Source organism: Manis pentadactyla, chromosome 9, assembly GCF_030020395.1.
Source record: "Manis pentadactyla isolate mManPen7 chromosome 9, mManPen7.hap1, whole genome shotgun sequence".
Lineage (NCBI taxonomy): Eukaryota > Metazoa > Chordata > Mammalia > Pholidota > Manidae > Manis > Manis pentadactyla.
This window is the reverse complement of record NC_080027.1, coordinates 122652798-122672439: the sequence shown is the minus strand read 5'-3', so window position 1 is coordinate 122672439 and position 19642 is coordinate 122652798. Positions and strand designations below refer to the sequence as shown.

The window sequence follows — 19642 nt, the reverse complement described above, 5'->3', positions numbered from 1 at the left end:
AAATAAAATAAAGAAATCAGGCATCCAATGCTTGCTGAAGTCGACTATATTTTGTTTGTGTCTGTAAGTGTGACACAGCCATACACCATCATTCACACTCATTCATTCTCCAAAGATACAGTTTCTGTGTTATTTGCTGCAAAGCACTGGATGATGAATGGACCCAGATTCTGTTCTCCTTCAATCTCCAGGGTTTTACAAAGTGGTTAGAACATAAATAACTATAATAAAAGACAAAGTGAAATATGCTAGAAATTTCAGTTACAGATGAAATGTCATGGAAACTCAGATGAATGCAATCACTATTAGCTACAAAAACTAAAGACAACTTCATGGGAATTGTTGTTTGAATGAGGCCTGGAAGGGTAAGTATGATTTGGAAATTCACAAATAAAAGGCATTTGGGGCTTAGGGCAGAGCTTGAGCAGATAAAAGTAAAGGAAGCATATACAGGGCAGCAAGCACTTGAGAACAACAGAAACAGAAATCAAAGGAAGGTACACAGGGGGAAATAAGACCGGGAAAGTTGGTGAGGGCCAGGCTTTGGAAGACCTTCAACAGGAGGCTCAGGAGTCTACTCAGTCTGTGGCAACAGGGAGCCAATACAGATGAACGGGAGAGAGGAGAAGACGGCAGGGAGGTCAGTTAGGCGACCGTAGTTCAGTTAGACTAAAGAGGGAATAGAAAAGCAAAGGTACACGTGAAATGGGGATGAAGACTCATCAGGACTTGGCAGCCCACTGGATGTGGGACAGGGAAAGAGAACATTAAAGCACGCGGCGGTTCTGGAGCTGGTCACCAGGAAGATGGTGGCAGCAGTGACCAGAACAGACTGAGAAGCAGGAAAGCGTGGAAATTAAGGCATGGGGTCCGGAATCAGATCGTCTAGGTTCAAATTCTGCCTCTACAATATAGTAGCTGTGTGAGCAAATTACTTCACCTGTCTAAGCCTTAGTTCCTTCATCTAGAAAATGGCAATAGACAGAATCCACCTAGGGAGGTTGTTTTTAATAAAACAGATGCCAGGTCCCATGTCAGACATTCTGATTAATAATAGGTCTGGAGTCGTCTTTAGTGGTCTTGACCATCTGCATGTTCAAAAAGCCCCCAGGTGATTTGGATATATACAGCCATGACTGAGAACCTAAAGGGTCACTTGCAAACTATGCCACTTTAATTAACAGGTAGGAGCTTCTGCAGGCACGTTTATGCAGCTGCCAGCATACAAAGCCGGCAGTACCTAAATCTCAGACGCAAATGACCTGAGTAACCACTTTGGCCCAATTTTGTTCATAGCCTTTCAAGAAGAACAGGACCACCAGGCAAGCTAAAAACACTACTTTTGGAAAAATCCTCTCAAGTTTCAGGAGCCTGCTAAAGAGAAAACGAGACCATGACACAAACTAAAGAACCAATAACGCAGCATGGGCTGCACCAAGGGGCCGAGGTTCAAGCACTGCTTGGTAGCGTTCTCTAAGCAGCTGTCCTCCAGCTCCATCAAGGTCATGAGGACACAGATATAAACTGGAGATTAAAGAGTGGTATTAGGATGAATTTATCGCAAGTTGGGCTAACAGTCCTGGCAAGGAATGACAGTGGCATCTTTCAGGAAGGTCTCTGAGAACAAGAGAGGCCGCACCGGCCAACGACTCAAGGTGGGTTCCTGACAGTGGGGTAGATGAGATCATCCTCAGGCTCCTTGGCCTTCAGAATTAATGTCCTCCTTTCCAGCTGGAAAAGGGTCAGAAGGTCCCGCAGCCCTGGCACCCGCACCAAGCTCTCGGGGACCTACCCTTAAACTCCATGTTGGCAGCGTCATCCAGAAGTTCCTCCTTCATGGTGTTAAGGGTCTCGACAATCATGTCCTTCATTTCCTCCTGCTTTCGGTTGGCAATATTCATCAATGACTCATACAGCTCGTTCTCCTTCTTTCTCGTATATTCCAGGCGTTTGGGAGTAATCTGCAAGTCCCGCTGCATGTCAAAGGCCTGGTTGATGAAGATGTCCAGGCAGCGACAGTGCACGAGGTTCAGGGCCTTGGCTGCATCCACCAGGCGTGTCTGCAGCAGCTGGTGAGAAAATGTGCTCAGGTGTCTCAGCTTCTCACTCTGCTCCACCAACATGCTCTGGGCTTTAGTGTCCTGGCCAGTGGCCCCACAGTTACAGTGACTGCTGCCCAGATAGCCCAGGTCGGTCAGCTGGCGATGAAGTGGCGATCTCTCATTCTCCACTCTTCTGCTGGAGGAGTTGATTATCTCCGAGTCCAGCTCTGGCACTTTGAAAAAGAACACGGGGAAGGGGAAACACTTGCGGATTTCCTGAAGCTCCTGCTCATCCCTCTCAGAGAGTTCATCTTTGTGGAGCGCATAGGTTATCACAGGTAAGCAATCGTTCACCAAGTCACCCAGAACATTCACTGTGGGCCGGAGGCTGTGGCACGGTGCTACGACAATGTCCACTTCCTGGAAGAGGAAGGGGGTCATGACAGCACTTCAGGGTCAGAACCAATCCTTGCCTCCCCAAAGTCCCACAGTGAGACTAATATCCAGACCCGGGATGGGGCAATGGGGCTTCAGTTGTGCCCCTGTCATTTGCCCACCTCCTTCCTCGGCTACCAACACTGCCCGGTGCAGCCTATGCAGGCAGACACTCATCTGGAGAGAGTGAAAAACACAGAAGTAGAAAGGATGCTAGTTTCTCTAGCCATTTCAGATAAAAAGAATACTCAGCCCCTGGTTTCCTTTGTTGCTTGGAAATTCCCACTGATACCCTCTCATGAAGAAATAAGACAAATAATAAAAGAAAGCAGGGCTATGGAGATCACGAGAGAGGGAGGGCATCAGCCTGGATCATTCTCCCCCTCCTGCACTGTCTCTCACCCCACCCCCACCTTTCTCACCCAGCCAACTCCCAAGCATCCTTTCAATCTCCCTGTGTAGGTCGTACCCACAGGGAGTCTTTCCTATTACACAATCCCAAGTGCTCTCTACTTCTCCTTTTCTATTGTTCTACACAGTCACAATTTATTTATTTAAAGCCCATTTCCCCCATTAGCCTGTAAACTCTTTGAGGGAAGGGTCGGTGTCTACCTCGTTCACTACCATCACTCCAGTGTAAATCCTCGATGTTGGTGAATCAATCAATCAAGCATCAACCTAAAAGCCAGGTTTGCCACACATTAGTACTGTCCTACTCTTAAGAGTTTGCAGGTGTCTCAAAGTCTTCGTAATACCTTCATTTTCATGATCACTTGGTATGGCAGACACACAGGCCTGCCTCGGATATGCCTATCCAAGATTTAGCCTCTGGATAATTGGGAAGGCAATGTCCTCTACAGAAAGAGACAGCCTAGAAGCAGGTGGAGCCACCAGGAAAGCCCCTGGGAAGGGGTCGATTCTACCAAGAAGTCTGCCCCCAGGTGTGACAGCGACAGCAGCAGTCCTCATTCTGCAGCCCCACCTGTGGGGGGGCCAGTACTAAGCCTGATGAGGCAATAAGAAACAGGGAGCTTGGTCCCTGATGACCACAGAGCTGCCACACCAGCTCACCTGCCTCGCTTCAGCCTTCTTTTATGTGAGGAAAAAAAATTAACTTCTATCTTGCTTTATGCAAGCCCCTGTTTTTCTGATGACCTGTTAAATATAACTGAACCCAATGATAATGTACCCAAGCTCCTAAAGTGAGTTTCAGGAATGATCTTTGGTTTAGAAACAAACCTGCTAGAGGTCCTTTCCCAGCCCGAAGTTTCTGCTCTGAGTTCTTCCTTCCTGGGGCCTTGAAGCACTGGAAGGCGCATGTTTCTACCCACTGCACAGGCTGCTGCTCTGTAGCTCTGACACTGTCTGCTCTGCCTGGCACTCCAGGCCTCAGGGCTGACCTGGAGACTCACCCCTCTGTCCCCACTGTGGGCACACCAACTCCCGATGCCTGGGGGTCTGCAAACTCAGTCAATTCTCCACAGAATTCTAGTATATTTCACAGAGTTATAAATGAACTTAACACAAATTTGCTCAAGTCCTTAACAGTTATCAGATGTTGCAAATTTACTTTATTTGAAATATAAAGATAAGCAATTGTTTATTTTCTTCCAGGCTAACATTCTGTTTTCATTCCTTGCCTTATATGAACAGTATTTTTTATGAAAAAAATTTTATATCAAAATCTGGGACCTTTTCCTTTTTGACCTCCTTCTCTAGATAATAAGGAAAGACTAGGGAATGCCAGCCTATTCTGTTGTTTCTTGTATACTGTTTGTGTGTGTGTAAGAGAGAAAAGAGAGATCTCTCCTTCATTCCCAAAAAAGTACAAAGGTCTCATCTTCTTTCCCAACAAGAGCTTTTTATTCTTTGTGAGGTGATTCTCAGTCTCCGGTAGGTCACCTGACTCATTCAGCTGGCCACTTGGACTCCCCAAAGCTAAAAGTGCTTTTAATCTTATTATGCTGATGGACAGTGACTACAATGGGGTGTGGGGGGGACTTGATAATATGGGTGAATGTAGTAACCACAGTGTTGCTCAGGTGAAACCTTCCTAAGATTGTATATCAATGACACCTTAATAAATAAACAAACAAATAAATAAAAGTGCTTTTAGCATCTCACCATTCTTAATTTGAGCAAACATTTAAAAAATCCACCTACTTCCCATTCAAGACTAGGCCAAGAAGAAATCTGCTATTTCTTCGTACCTCGAAATGCCTGGAGTGTTCTCTGGTTGGAAGACTGACACTCCTGCTGTTCAAAACAAACCCCTTTTCACTGCACTGAGTCACACTGCTGGAATGTGAATCACTTTATGAGGTGTATTCAAAAAGTGGGTAAGAACTTTGAAGATTTAGAGTGGCGCACACAGTTGCCTAAATGCCAACCTTATGCTTACATATAATAATTTGATAAAAACTAGAAGAGAATCCCAAGAAATAAAAGGTTATAATAAGGTATGGAATTACAGGTAAAAATGTTTTTTAAGATATTTTAAAATTGCAAACCTGTCTTAAACATACACATTTTTGAAGACATAAAACAATCAAACTTATTAAAGGAACATTATAGAAAGAACACCTAAATATTCTAAACCAATTAAATGAGTATGCTTTAGAAAATTTTCAGGAAGAATTGTATTTGATGGATTTTCTTAAAATTCTAAAATAAGTTTTCAGGTTTTTCTCAAAGGTCCATTTTGTGTGTGCAACAGAACAATTGGCCAAAGCTGCCAAGTCCATTTCTAGAACCAGTATTCCTTCTAAGAGATAGCTGACCTTATTTGCTTATAGGTGCAGATTCATTCCTTTTGAAAAATGGATTCAGGGCTTCGAATGGTAGGTATTGCCTGATATACTGGCACCTAGAAAGAAGACGTCCACTTCTAAATACATCTTGTACCAAAGAAAAATGGACAGCAAACAAGTACTATGCCCTCTTCTCCATTCCCCAGTTAGCTATCTTATGCAGCTGACTGCTGGAAGACAGGTAAAAAGGGCTGCCGGCTAAGACCCTGGCAGCTGTACAGGTCAGACTGGATTGGGCCATGCAATCCTGTAACACTTACAAGTGAGGGGATGACTCATGCCTGATGATTATAAACAAAAAGCGAAGCCAGCACTGTCTCCTGGAGACAGGGAGTGAAAAACTCATAACATAGAAAGGATGAGCCAGACCTGTTCTAGGCCCTCTGGCCACCTGAGGGAAGCCTGACTTGAGGCTGTCTGCTTCATGGGAGGTTTCATTCCTTCCTAGCACCTGGAACAGTGCCTGGCACTTAGCATCCAACAAATAATTGTGGAATGAGTGGATGAATAAACAATGCCTCTACCACTTGCTCAAAACCACTTTCAATAATCGTATGTAAAATTTTCAGTCTTTCACCCCATCCCACACGTTTGTCTGCACTTGTGTTTGCCTAATATATGCATTATTCGCAAATCTGTGGAATCTACAGAAGTTGATGTTACCGCCAATTCTCTTGGCAAGATGAAGAGACTGCAATAGAAAGGAGATTGCTACTCTGCAAACACAAGAGCACTACTCTACAATTTACCTCTTTGGTTTGTTTCTGATGTAAAATGACACTGCCTTAGATGCCAAGAAGAAACTGCTCAATCACTGAAGCCTGGCCACTTCCTAAGAATATTGGCTCTTATTGGTGAAGGCTCCTTACGTTACAGCTCAGGGCACATCACAAAAAGTCAGCTGTGACTAAGGATGATTAAATTAACTGATGATTCAAATTGAAGACATTCACATACTGAGGTACGGCACAGACGTCTTTGCTTTCTCTATAGCTCTGAAGTCTCAGGTTTCATCACACACAAATGTACACAACTACATACCAGTCCTGCCCTTCCCAGCAACTGACAGTCTCAACCTCAATTCCTGTGTCCATTCTACTTATCTTTCCTGTCAATTCTCCTCCCATGCCATTCTCACAGGGCAGCTGAGAGGTTTTCTCCTGTTTGTTTTTACATAGGGTTGATTCTTCTCCATTTTTATATAGTTCCCTGAATTCACCATCACTCTTAAATGTTAATTACATATTAAGGAAAATACCTCTCTGTTCTTGTTACAGTGTAGAAAATACCTTGACTCTTGTTGGTACAAACATTCCCTGAGCAAGAGCTGCAACTGAATGGGTTTCTAGACTATCACATGCCTCATAAGCAACTGGGACTATGTGAAGCCAGCCCAGAGCTTTATCCCAGGGGCGAACATAGAACGATGCAAGCTCACCTCCCTACCTAATAAAAGTGTCCATGTCATTAACTCAGAGGCCAGAGCCAGACTTGGGAAAAAACACTGCACCCCCAAAGCCCTAAACCAGCCACAGAGAGCATGGAGACCACCACACACTAAGAGTGGAAATGTATTTACAATCCCAAAAGCCCCCAAACAATGGCTTTCACTCGGCCCCTCAACTCATAAGCACGAAGCCCTTAAGGGTCAGAACTATCTTCTCTGTACGTCACACTGTAAGGAATCAGGTAGCAGACAAATTGACAAGAAGGTACTAGACAGCCTTTGTGCGTTCTACTCTGTGGACATTCAAATATCAGGCACCCACAGATACAGACAAAAGCAGGAATTTGGAGCTTTATTCTCCTACCACTTACTAGATTCACTGAAAGAGAGAGACAAAATAGTAGAATGGAAAAGACAAAAGGAGGGGAAAACTTTGCCTTCTAACTTTGTAACTTTAACTTTTGTAATACTTACCTTTTTATAACATCTTTTTCTCCCTTCATTTTATTACAAAAGTACTTTGTAATGAATTCTGAAGATCTCTGTTTCTCACTAGAGCAGAACTCCTTTTGACAAAGGGAGTTCAAATGTGGAAGGTTGTCAGGGAAGGGATGGGTGAGTAGGAAATCTCAAGGACACTGATTCATACATTCAGAGGGAGGAGGGAAGTGACTATACACCAGACACCGTACTAATGCCTTACATATTTGAGCCTCATACCAATCCTATACAGATTACGACCCATCTTACAAACAGGGAACTGAGCACCAGAGTCACACAGTCAGTTAAGGGACAAAGCCCAGATGTAAATACAGGCCCATTTAACCAGTCACTGAAGGTCCACTGTGCGCAGGGCCAGTCTGGGCTGGTGTCAGGGAAGTTCTGAAAGAAGAATAAAGACAAGATGGTTTCAGGCACCCTAACAATCCGAGTGCTCTGTGTCAAAATGTAAGTGCTGGTTACAAAGTAAAGGCCCTGCTCTGAAATAATCCTGCATGGATTGGGTGAGATATCAGAAAAGTCGAAAGGAAAATATTTGTAACAGCCCCAACAACAGAGTTGTTGGTACTTTCAACTTAACTGAGTCTCTGAATCAGGGAAGATTCCTATCCCCACCATCAGATCTTTGAGAGAGTGAGAACAGAGAGGGAAGCAATTGATGCAGGAAAAAGGTGGACAGGACCCCAGGAAAGAGCAGACAAAATGAGGAAGATTAAGACTCTAATACTCGTCAGATTTCCTCCCCTTGAGTTAACCTTGGGAGGCCAAAAATGAATCAGTGGGTGGTTAAGTGAGAAAATACAGCCTCACCTTCAAGTTATTCTTTTTAAGAGATATCAAGGCTACTATCGCAAGCACAGAGATTTTTATAGATCTTGCCTCTAAACCGCACATATCCCCAACTAACCTGTAATAGGTATTCCCAGATTTGTTAGTAAAGAGCAACATATGCAGGATGGTTACATTTTACTATGTATGTTAGTGTGTACTGGGGGAAAGGCATGAGGTGTTAAGAGTCAGAGAACATGGGATTATTGCCTAGAAGGAAATTATCATTTAGCATTTGCCTGAACTTCCCATATCCTTTTTTAACATAACCATTTTAGTTCCCCTTTCTTTTTGCCCCATAAAATCATGGTTTCTTTATTTTAATTCTCTCTCTAGAATATCATTCTTTATTTCTCTATCTTATATATATTACCCTAACTTCTTTTCCCTTGGAATGCCCATCTGGGGCCTAATTCCATATACCACCTCCTTCCAAAAGTATCTTGTGGCCTGACACCCTCACCAGGTTTCTTTCCTGTTTTTTAAACAATCAACCATTATCTTTCAATCTACATACATTCAAGCTGAGATATGTTACCTAACTAATGGTAAGCAACATATAAGAAATTTATAAGGTGCCATAATAAATTCCAATTACTGGACAAAAATTGAGATAAACTAGTTTTCTAGCAGCCAACTGTTTAGTAAATTTTGGTGTTAAAATTTTACATAAACTTTTGTCATTTTAAGGAAGATAAATGATTTTAAATGGTTTGGGTTGTGAAATTATTAACTGCTGAGAAATTTAAAACATCGATGTCTGTATGACATTGAAAACAGAGAATTTCCATTGACAGCTATTGATTGAGGGTATAAAGAGAAAACTTTACTACTCCGACAGGTTAAAGTTAAAATAGAAAAAAAAAAGTATATTTGCAAGTCATTAGACCTTGCCTGGAAACAGTATTCTATCTTAGTTCCCTGAAATACACCCTACCAGACATGACCGTGAGCCAATGACCATGTCTGCACGGGCAGTGTGGCTGCCAAATGACACATATATTTGTCCCAGGGGCCAGAAAACACCTGATGGGGATAAACAGGCTATTGATTAAGACCAGAACAAATGAGAGCAATGAAACGTCCCCAGTAAATGAAATGGCACTACTAGGCTGCAGGAATCTCATCTCCAGCTGAGGAGGTTTAATCACCTCTGCTCCTTTTTATTCCTTTTCTTGTTCATAGGGGAAAAAACATGCACTCACACATCAGATTAAAGCAACTCTGAGGCAGACAGGTGTGTTCCACTGGGTTTATAACAGGAAAAGTAAATGAGAAAAGAGGTGGTAGATGTGCCAGAAAGGTGGTGAACATGAGAAGGGGAAGCATGTCTCAGATGGAGACAGAACCAGCCGACAGGGTAATGGTGAAATGTGTTGCCAATTGGAAAATGACTGTTTTAACGCTATACAAACAAGGTTTCAGAAACCAACAGCTGGAGAGTGTTCCTCTATTTTGAATTATAACCTGACAATCTCAGGGGATCCAGGGCTAAAAAGCTGGGAATATCCAGCACTATGAGTCTATGAGTTGGCCTCGTCTGGAACAAACTAAAAATGACTAATTTATGGGGGCTTTAAAGACTTAGAAGAATGACCATTGTCTAAAACAGTTAGGGGGAAACTCTGCTTTGATAATTTGACAGTTGAAAATTAACATCTCATTTCCCCTAATTCAATCTTGGTTTCCTTTAGCTAAATTCCCTTTCTTTACCACCCCTTTTACAAACCAAATGGAAGGGCTGTTTAGAGCTAACTCACTGGTCCTAAATATAAGTGGAGCTAAAGAAAAAGATCTTTCTCACTACAGCAAAAAATCTTCACAGTAGCTGTGAAATGCTCCCAGCAGTGAGCTGAGCATGACTGATGTATTTAACAGAGACAGGAGCCTGATTGAAAAGACAGAGCAGGGCCTCAGCTCCACAAAGGCTGCACAGGCCCCTCTGAGGCTCAGCATCAAGGCTTCTAAACTTAGAACCGTTGGGGTCCGTTGCTATTTCTACATCAAAACCATAGGAGAATAGAGCAGATCTGGAGAAATACAGGCTAAGGAAGCCTCATAAACCACATAAAACCGAAGACAAAAGGCTAGAGAATTCCTCAGAATGATAAAAATACTCCTCAAGAAAAAGAATATATATTTCAACTGTGCGGAGAGCTGATCTGGTATCTCAACTTCCCAACTAAGTCGTCTCTTGATTGTTACCTCAGTTTGAGTGCTGAGCCCCTATCAGAAGCTGGCTTTGAGAACTCTCACCAGTAAGTCATGTGCTCAGTTATGTACCTGGAGAATGGTTCTCACTTTCCTTCCTGCGACTTTCTTGTATAACCTCAATTCATGGAACAAAATTAAATGAGCACTAAAAATTAAAACCAATAAAATGTAAGGGACACAGAGAAATCAATCAAATAATTTGCCTCTCCTGCAGATGGCTTTGTTCACATTCTAAGATTGTTTTGAAAGGTAAGAATACGAAAAATCACCACCTGACCTATAGCAGATATTTTAGCTAGTTAACAGCATTTCTTAAGCTGCAGGTCACAATATATTGTGTCATGGCATCAATTTAGTGGGTAACTACCATCTTTCTTTTAATGATGTCAATATAGAATAGGGAAGAATTTTCAGTGTATTTTGCAAGACATAAAAAATACTGTTTCATGAAACTTCATTTAAAATGTACACATGTATATATATATATATATACTGAGTTCTGATATAAAATGTTATTTCTTACAGATTAAAATCTAGAAGTATGAAAACCACTGAGCTATTGGTAACTTAAAGGAACTAGACCAGGACAGTCCTCTACAGAGATTGTCTATGGATCGGGAACTTATGAATTGTGGAGAAGCTCATGGATCACCTGAGTGACCTCAGTCATCAAACAAGGAGTACTGTCAGAGCTACTGCCAGTGTTATCCAAGAATTGTCACCCTGTCCTAGAGCTAAGAAGAGCGAGCTCTCAGTCTAAAAAATGAGGAAAGCCACCACTGAAGCTGAGCTGACAGAAAATGCTGGCTTGTATGCACAACCCCTTCTAGCATTTATCAAGATCGAAGAAATCTGGACTCTGGAAGGAAAGATGATGGTTTCCACTTCTAGAGTCATGGGCCATGGCCACAACCGAAGGATTCACTCACTGACTGAGAGATCAAGCCTTTCAGAACAGGGGTAGGTGAAGAGGTGGAAGTAAAAAGAAACAATTTCCTAGTCTTGCCAATTTAGGCCTTCCTTCCCTGGCACAGCTAACCAAGCCCGTCTGCATCCTTTCATTCCTTCCTACTCCTGACCCTGACATAGTCACACCTTTTGTTGATCCCATTCAGTCTGATCAGATAGCCCAGTCCTAGCTACACAGCATGAAAAAGAAGCTTCAAACAGGAGACGACGCCTTCCTAAGCAGAGGTAGGCGTACCAGATAGTATGAGCTCAGAGGAGATGCCACAAGACCCGTGCTCTCTGTGGGAGTTCCCTTCAAGAGAGAAGTGAAGATATTCTTCAGAGGACGGTTCCTCCATGTCTCTTCATGTTGTGTCAAACCCATCCTCATGTTCCCAAGCTCCTTAGCAAGTAGAAGACGTGATTTTTCCCACTTACTAAATAATGTCCATGTCTATGGAAAACTCACAGAGTTCTTCACATGGTCTCACTCTAGTGAGAATATTCATGATCCATCATATTATCGCTCCTTTTAGGAAGGATGGCTTAGAGACAATTCTAGCAACACCTTCCTGGTGAGAAATGAAAAAGTATTTCTAAGCCTGATCATAATTATTCTGTAAAAGCAAGTCAAGATGCAAGTATCACATTCCTCCTATTTTAGGAAGGGAGATAAGGAGGCAAGAAGTCCGCCAGCTGCTCAGACCTTGCAGCACAGGAGCTGGGGCAGGATGGGCACTGCTATGGCCTACTATGTTGTTCACCTTCCTGGGTTATATTCCTTTGACTCCAGCAGCTGATGTTCAGAGCCCAGAGCACACACTGCCAAATTACCTTCTGAGAGAGCTCGAATAAAAGAAAAGCTGGTATGTGTGTGTTGGATTGTGTAAGTATGAGCTTGGTACCTGTAAGAGGGCATGGTGCATCATCACCTCCAGTTCGGCTAAAACATGGGCAGCATCCTCACTGCCCTCTTGGACCTCCAGGTCCTCCTCAGGAATGGTCTCCCAGGTGCCCTGGTGAGCAACCAGGGTGTGCACTAGTTCGTACTGGCCGGGAAGCGCCAGGCTGACCCGAGTCTGGGTCCCATAGGTGAAGCGGAGGCGCCGAAGCTTACAGCTCTCCTCGCTGCTCAGCTTGGTGGTAGGGAGCACCTGCACCCCCAGCAGCAGGTTCAACAGCTGGCACTTGACGTGACAATCCTGGCCGAGGACTAAGATGCAGGGGAGGTGGTCCACCATCTGCTGGAGGTACTTCTCTTCCTGAGGTGGGAAGGAAATGCAGCTCAGCCGGCCTGGTTGGGGAGGGAAGGTGAAGGAGAAAGGAGTACAGAGAGAGGAGTGAGGAGAGGTAGGCAGAGACCCACACAGGACCCCATTCGGACGCCAGGCTCCTACAGAAGGAATTCTAGGAAGCTCTGGGTTGAATGAGATGCCAGGAAAACATCCCAGTCAGAAAATGCTCCTCAAGTGACAGAGTCCCCTGTCCTGGCTCACCCCCAGAGCAGTGGTTTCTCTCCAGGAAGGGGGCAGTAAATTGACCTCCCCTCCCCTCCTTTCTCATCAGTGGAGGGCCAGCCTAAGGAGTTCACAGGGACTCAGCCACAACCAGAGTCACTGAACTGATAGAGCCGGGAAGATACACCAACTGGGATGTGTGTGCACGGAGAAACCATGCCTGAATATGTCAAAATGAAACCTTCCTTGAGACAAAGGACCTGATACTTGAACATGTAAGGCTCTTTTCAATGTCTCTGCCACATGCAGTTTTCACTTATTTTCCTCGCGTTTTATAACTACATGCACGAGCTAATCTTTAAATACACATATATTGAAATAAAATGGTATTCAAGTTTGCATAAGTTAGACTCTTTCCGGTTCCTCTCTCTGATAGCTGGTGACAGCATCCCAACTCATCAGGTTTCTTAAAACTTCAGGTGCTCGATTAAGATCAGTACTTCCTAACCAAATCACATTCTTTCTGATTATGGATGACAAGACCCTGAGTGAGAAAGAACAGCCTGTTGGGATCAAATCCAGGCAAATCTAGACAATCGATCTCAAAAACATTCTCTCAGGACAACCACACTCACCTAAATGGCTAGCTCCCACAAATACATCCAACAGGAGTCAAGGGAGAACAAAAGGCTCCCTGAAGTATGAGAACCTCTGTTTGGGGAAAGGAACTGGAAATTAGCTGACTGAAGCTCTCACATTCTGAACCCGATCATTCCTCTTCTTGCTCAGTACCAGTGTCTGCCCACACCTATGACTGAGGCAAGGCCTGCTCTTTTTACAAAGACACAGATGCACAGCTCTTGGGCTGTAAGGGGGCCTATCTCTGAGCCAATACATACATCTTAATTGAATTTTACGTGGTACCACTGAAACAGTATTCACTTTAGTCACTTAATCATGAGCTTTTAATCCAATTTTAAGCTGTTGATTTGTTGATGTCAGAGAGGCCTGATTCATGTTGAGGCTGTTCTACTTCAGACTGCAACGACCCTGCTACAAATTTAACTATTTCAAATCCTCAAAGCTCCTCTTCCACAAAAGGCAGCACCGAAAGGTTTAAAGGAGTCTGCTTTTGCCCAGACTTCTCCGTGCAGCTCGTAAGCCCCTCCTTTCCTGTGTGTCAGTAAGCCCACCACCCGCTGCTGCGCATGTACATCAGAACGTCAGGCACAGAAACGAGGAAATTCACCTTCCCAGGAAAGAGAAGGGTGCCTTTGAAAAAACAAAGAGCATTAACTGAGTGCCTAATTCTGTGTAAGGTATTCACGAAGCACAAGAGTAAAACACCAACCACTGCTCTAATCTTTGACCTACAATCTAAAAGCCAATTGCTGTGTGACCACTTAGCAAGTAGCAATGGGCTGGTCCTGAGTCCCTTCATATCTTGTTCACAAATGAACAACACTTAGTGTATTCTATTCTAGTTACCTGGCTATAATTATCAAAAGCAGAAAGAACCCATCATTTTTCTCTCTATATCCTCAACACCGAACACAATGAATGACCACAGTAAGTGCTTTATGTTATGCAATTGTTTGTTCTGTTTCAGGATCCATTTATTGTGGAGAACTGTCTACAGAAAGCTCTAAGTGGTTCCACTAAGTACTCAAATAAGTCCAGGACCATGACGAACAGTTTAGACACACTCATAAAAACTTCCTTCATCGCGACATGGAGAACACATGTGGATAACAGAACAGAACCTCCCCATGCACTGGGCAGAATTTAACTATCAGAGTCTCAGCCTGAGCAGAGAAAACCCAGCTGGATTCACTCTCATCTACATTTCCCTCTTTCCTCTTTCCCAGGCCCCTCAGATTCTCAGATGTCTAAGTGTAGATACAGACTGACAACTTTTGTAATTCCTGTAACAAGAGCCGGTATGTAGTAAAAAATAATGGAGTGGATCATACAGAAGAAACCAAATAACCATTTTTCAGGACCAAAGGGAGGGATCTCCACACTTCGAAGATAGCGTCAACTACAGGAAAGTCAGTAAAACATGCAGCAGCTGCCCAAACCACAGCAGACACACCCCATTATTCATCTGACTCAGTTACACCCCCCAATCTTTGCAGCAACAAAACAGTACTACACATAAACCGACTGGTGTCAACCAACCATAGACCAGTGCAGCAGGACAGGGACAGACACTGCGCCCAGTTCTAATTTTTGCTTCTATGCATCCTGTTAGGATTCTATGTGCAACCTGCCAGACTGAAGAAGGAACTTCAATGTGGATATCGCCACCTGTTTTTCAAAATGTCATATCCAAGCCCTCTGCTTCTCCCACTAATCTTTAGTTTTCTCATTGATTGCCACTATGTCCGTGAGATTTGAACAAGGGCACGGAGAGAAACGAGTCGAAATGGGGTGGCTTCACTCCTGGCTTCTCCGGCCCACGATTCTGTGAGGGAGGCGTGTGCCATCGAAGTGGGCAGAGCACTAGTGCGGAGGGCGGGTATTCTGAGCAGCGCTGTGCCACAGACTAGCTCTGGGACCCTGGCAGTTCACTTGATTCTTCTCAGCCTTGGATTTCCCATCTGTAAACTAAGGGGGTTGGATTAGATCATCTTTAACATCCTTTCCAGTCCTAAAAGTCCAGAATTCCATCGGGTTTTAACTGTTGCAAGAAAAATCACTGGGGAGTAGAGGGATTGGGTGGCTGGTCTCCATGTCTTTTTCACATTATAGGTGAATCTAATTATGCGAGCTCTCCCTGGACTGTTAACTGCGGATCAAAAAGCCGACTGAACTAGCCAGGGGCTCTAGGGAACTACAGTGCAATTTTAAGAGTTCTCTGAAGAAGAGATTAAAAACTGTGGACTGTCAGTAGGAAGGGGGAGGAAAACCTGCGCAGAGCAGGAGCAGCTGCCTCCCTGACAGTTCAAGGGCTTCTGAGTTAATGGGTTTTCTTTGGTAATTAATACAGCGGCATCTGCACACGGGGCTGCCAGAAGCTAACAGCAGGGCCTCTCAGCTGGATGCGTTAACCTTGCCAACCGAGGGCTGCAGGAAAAGTCATTCAAGTTGTCTTCAACGCAAGCCAAGGCTGGTTTTCCCTCCATGGGTCTTAAATACAGATTATCTTGGGGGGGGGGGAGAAGAGCAACGAAAGGAGCAACCTATTTTGTTTGTTTGTTTTAGATAATTAAGGGGAGCAAAATGCACCACCACAAAATATGCCTCTTTGACGTACTGAGTCTTTGAAACTGGTTATTTTTATGAAAGAGCAGAGGCAAGTGAGACTGCAGACTGAGCAGAAATTTTTTTTACCAGAGGGCAACTTCTCTTTTACACACATAAGGGAAATCTCCATTTATAAGGGTGTCTCCCTCTGTACTAGCAAGAAAATGACAATCCTAAATTTCCAGGGCCTTCTCAAAGCAGAAGGCACCGGCTTAATCTGCATAACAACCTTACCCTTGTCTACTGCAAGGCCTGGTGGCCTCCTGTAAGTGTCCCCATCTTCTGTCTCTAGCCGTAAACCTTATTTATGGTGGTGGCTCGGGCTGTTTGAAGTTATTTGGTTTTCCAGGTCTCTCCCATGTGTACAGCTGAGTACACATGTCATTAACCTTCTGTTTGTTTTTCTGTTAATTTTTCTTTTCATCACAGAGGAGTCTCAGGGAGAACTTAGAAAGGGAGAGGGAAAATTATTTTTCCTCCCTGATGATAACATTTACTAAGCCCTCTCTAAGTACGTCCCTTTATTTGCATCATCTCATTTATGCCCACAACCCTTTCAGACAAGGACTGTTACTATCTTCATTTATAGAGGAGGAAAACAGTAGCTTAAAAAAAAAGAGAAAGAGCCCTGTTTCTCTGTTTATCTAAGCAGACAAGAGCAGGGCTGTACCTATGTCTCTGGAGGCCAACCTCACCTGGTAGACAATGTCCCTGAAGGGTGGCAGAATGCGTCATCCCAAAACATGCCACTCTGATGTAAGGATTATTTTGAGCTAAAGACACCTGGCACACAGCAGGTATAAGGAGGGCACTCTGACTTCCCATTTTTCTTCCTGAAAGCAGGAGATAAAACCCTAATTTGGAAGATGTCTTCCCTATTACCGGAAGGAAAGCAACATTCTTACCACCAGAGCCCGGGAGCGGAGGCCAAGAAAAACCTGTACAAGCAAGCCTGGCGAAACTAACCTCCCCCTTCCCGAGTTACCTGTGTGCTGTGAACAGCTCTAGTCCAAGACCCTTCGTCTCGCCATGTTTACATAACTTACTTCTTTGTCCGATTCAGTATGTAAGTGTAAGCGCTCAATTCTGTTTCTTTGGGTCCCCATTCTCTTGTGGGGATTCCCACATACATGCACAATTTAATAAAATGGGTATGCTTTTCTGTTGTTAATCTGTCTTACTCAGTTTCATTCTCAGGCCCAGCTGGAAGAGCTGAAGAGGGTAGAGGAGAAATTTTTTCTCCTCTAAACCCCCCGACACATTTTTTCCCAATCTGGGGCCAAACACAACTTAACCCTAGGACTCCAAATTTAAAGCAGACTGACAGAGTCCCTATAAAAACTGTCCCAAACCGTGAGGAATAAAACCTGGGGAGTAAAACACAGTATTCCCACCAGGTGCTGCACATATTTCAAAAGTGTGATTGTTATTATTCCACCTAAGGTGTCCAGAGTCCATTCTCTAAAAGAAACCTGTTTTCAGGGAAATGTTTCATGCTCCTCTTATCAGTCAGTGTGTATTAATTACCCTTTGAGCTGGAGTTTGAGATTATTCTAAAAAGGGAGTGGGGAGTGAAGGAATGCTAATGACCTCCTTTCATCTCTAGTGACCCATTAGGATAGATACCTTCTTTAAATTGTTTCTGGAGTAATGGCAATGCATTTATATCAACACACTCTCCTTCTTGCTTGTTTTCCATCCCAATCAATAATAGCCCCTCAATAGCCAAGGTAAGAAAGGCACCTGTGCGGAATAAGTGAAATGGAAACTCTTATCTTTGCCTTTTCATGCTATTGCAACAGAAGGTTGACAGGCCTCAGAGTTCATTTGGGTCTCAACAGTTACCACTGCATTCGTGTTCCTGGTACCGAAGGATTTCCCTCCTTCTGTAGTTTTCTACTTTACTTTTGAAACTGAACATGTAGTCCTCTCTGAAAGTGAATTAAGTACAAAGGACTTTTTAATTCACTGAACTTATCAGTGACACAAATATGCATTTCCCCAAACATGATGTATTACTTATTACAACTGTATATACCAAGAGTAAAGGACAAAACCTAAGTTGAGAAATGAATGTTACAGTCTTTCTACTAGAATTTCTACTACAAGCTTCAATCAATTCTACTACAAGCTTTCAAATACTGAGCTACAAAAACCCCAGAGCTGAGAGAGGAATAATGCCACTAAAAACATTTATTTATCATTCCCAAACAAGCCCTCTGACCTTCAGCTAATTTTAAAGGATTCAGAATTACAGAGGAGGTACCCCTATTTAAGGAAAACAGTTACTTAGGAAGTTTGGGTGGGTTTTAGAATCTTCAAGACCAAGTATTACAAAGTATTTTGGATGAAGGGGATAATTTTTGGAGTTCAGAGATAGAAATGTACTCAAGTAGCCAAAGCTCCTGTTGAAAGCTGGTAAGTAAAACTAGCAGAAACATTACTAAAGTTATCTTACCCGGTGACCACGTTAAGATCTCAAGCGGTTTTTAAGAAGTGGATAGTACTGGCACCTGGGAAGATAACCTCCACTGTGAGATTTATACCCCTTGGGAGCAATGTTAGACGAGAACTCACTCAGCAGCCTGCTGACAAGTTCCCTTCTGGACAAAACTGCCCCTGAGGCTGGCCACGCTACAAAGGGACACAACAGAAAGGCGGCTGAAAGCTGCAAGGGATGGGGTGCAACGATGGGCCCGGTTCCTGGAAAGATGCCAACCCCACGCTTCAGGGAGGGCTTAGTTTCTGTCACTGGGAAGGCAGAACCTTACAGCTAGTAGCACTAAGAACGATCCAATGGTGAGAATGAGTCAAAAGGACACAGGAACCAGTTCAAAGGAGGGTTTCCTGACCAAACTGGGGACAATTTAAGCATTAAATATTTTTTAATGATAAATGAGATTATAATCCATTGAAAAAAATTCTCAAGTCCACACTGAGACAAACAGATAAACAAATAAGCAAAGGAAAAGGAAAGCTCTCCTTACTATAGATACCGACTAAAAAATATAGAAGGAATGATGGATATAAAAACCACCACTGAGGCTGGAAACAGTTGTCAGTGGATCTGGGTCTAGTGGAAGGATGTACTTTCAGGAACAGGATTATCGGTGCCTGTAAGGTGGAGAAGCCTGGTCCAACATGGTCAGTGATCACGCTGAACACCTCCGGGGTGGAGTAGGACGCACATCACATCATTTCTGTGCCTAGTCCTGCTAAGAGTTCATGACCTGAGTCTAGTCATGAGGAAACATCAGAGAGATTCAGGTTGAGGGTCATCCTACAGAATATAAAGCCTATTCTTTAAACCTGTCAAAGGCATAAAAGATAGGGAAAGGCTGAGACACTATTCCACATTAAGGGTGTCTGAAGAGACATGGATCCTGGGTCAAAAAGAAAAAGACACTGGGACAGTTGGCAAATCCTGAACGGAGTCTGTGAACTGGACAGTGGTGCTGAACCAATGTTATTTCCCTGACTGGGAGTTGGGGCGGGGGGTTGTATGCTGGTATGTAGCAGCATGTCCTTATTTGGGAGAAATGCACACTGGAGTGTTTAAAGGAGAAGGACAACTTATCTCCGGTTTGCTTTCAAAAGGTTCAAGAAAGAAGTAGATATAACAGAGAGAGAGTGATGGCGTGATGGAGCAAATGCAATAAAATGTTAACAAATGAGAAATCTCTATGAAGCAGGTATGAGACCTCTTTGTAC

At 43.5% G+C, this 19642-nt stretch overlaps 1 protein-coding gene across 5 annotated transcripts in view; it reads right to left on the bottom strand.

Annotated features, from left to right (window-relative positions):
• LOC118924685 (retinoblastoma-binding protein 5) overlaps positions 1 to 19642 on the bottom strand; it is a 98344-nt gene that overhangs the window by 69747 nt on the left and 8955 nt on the right. For 4 of the 5 annotated variants that reach the window (XR_008999442.1, XM_036909710.2, XM_057508067.1 and 1 more), the window contains exons 2-3: positions 12131 to 12519; positions 1793 to 2462 (exon numbers count right to left, since the gene is read on the bottom strand). The exons of the other annotated variant lie outside the window; for it this stretch is intronic. Coding sequence is in view for 3 of the 4 variants with exons in the window: in XM_036909710.2 (XP_036765605.2) it covers positions 1793 to 2462; positions 12131 to 12519 (1059 nt within the window). In the remaining variant the exon portion in view is untranslated. The remainder of the gene's footprint in view (positions 1 to 1792; positions 2463 to 12130; positions 12520 to 19642) is intronic. 5 annotated transcript variants of the gene reach the window in all.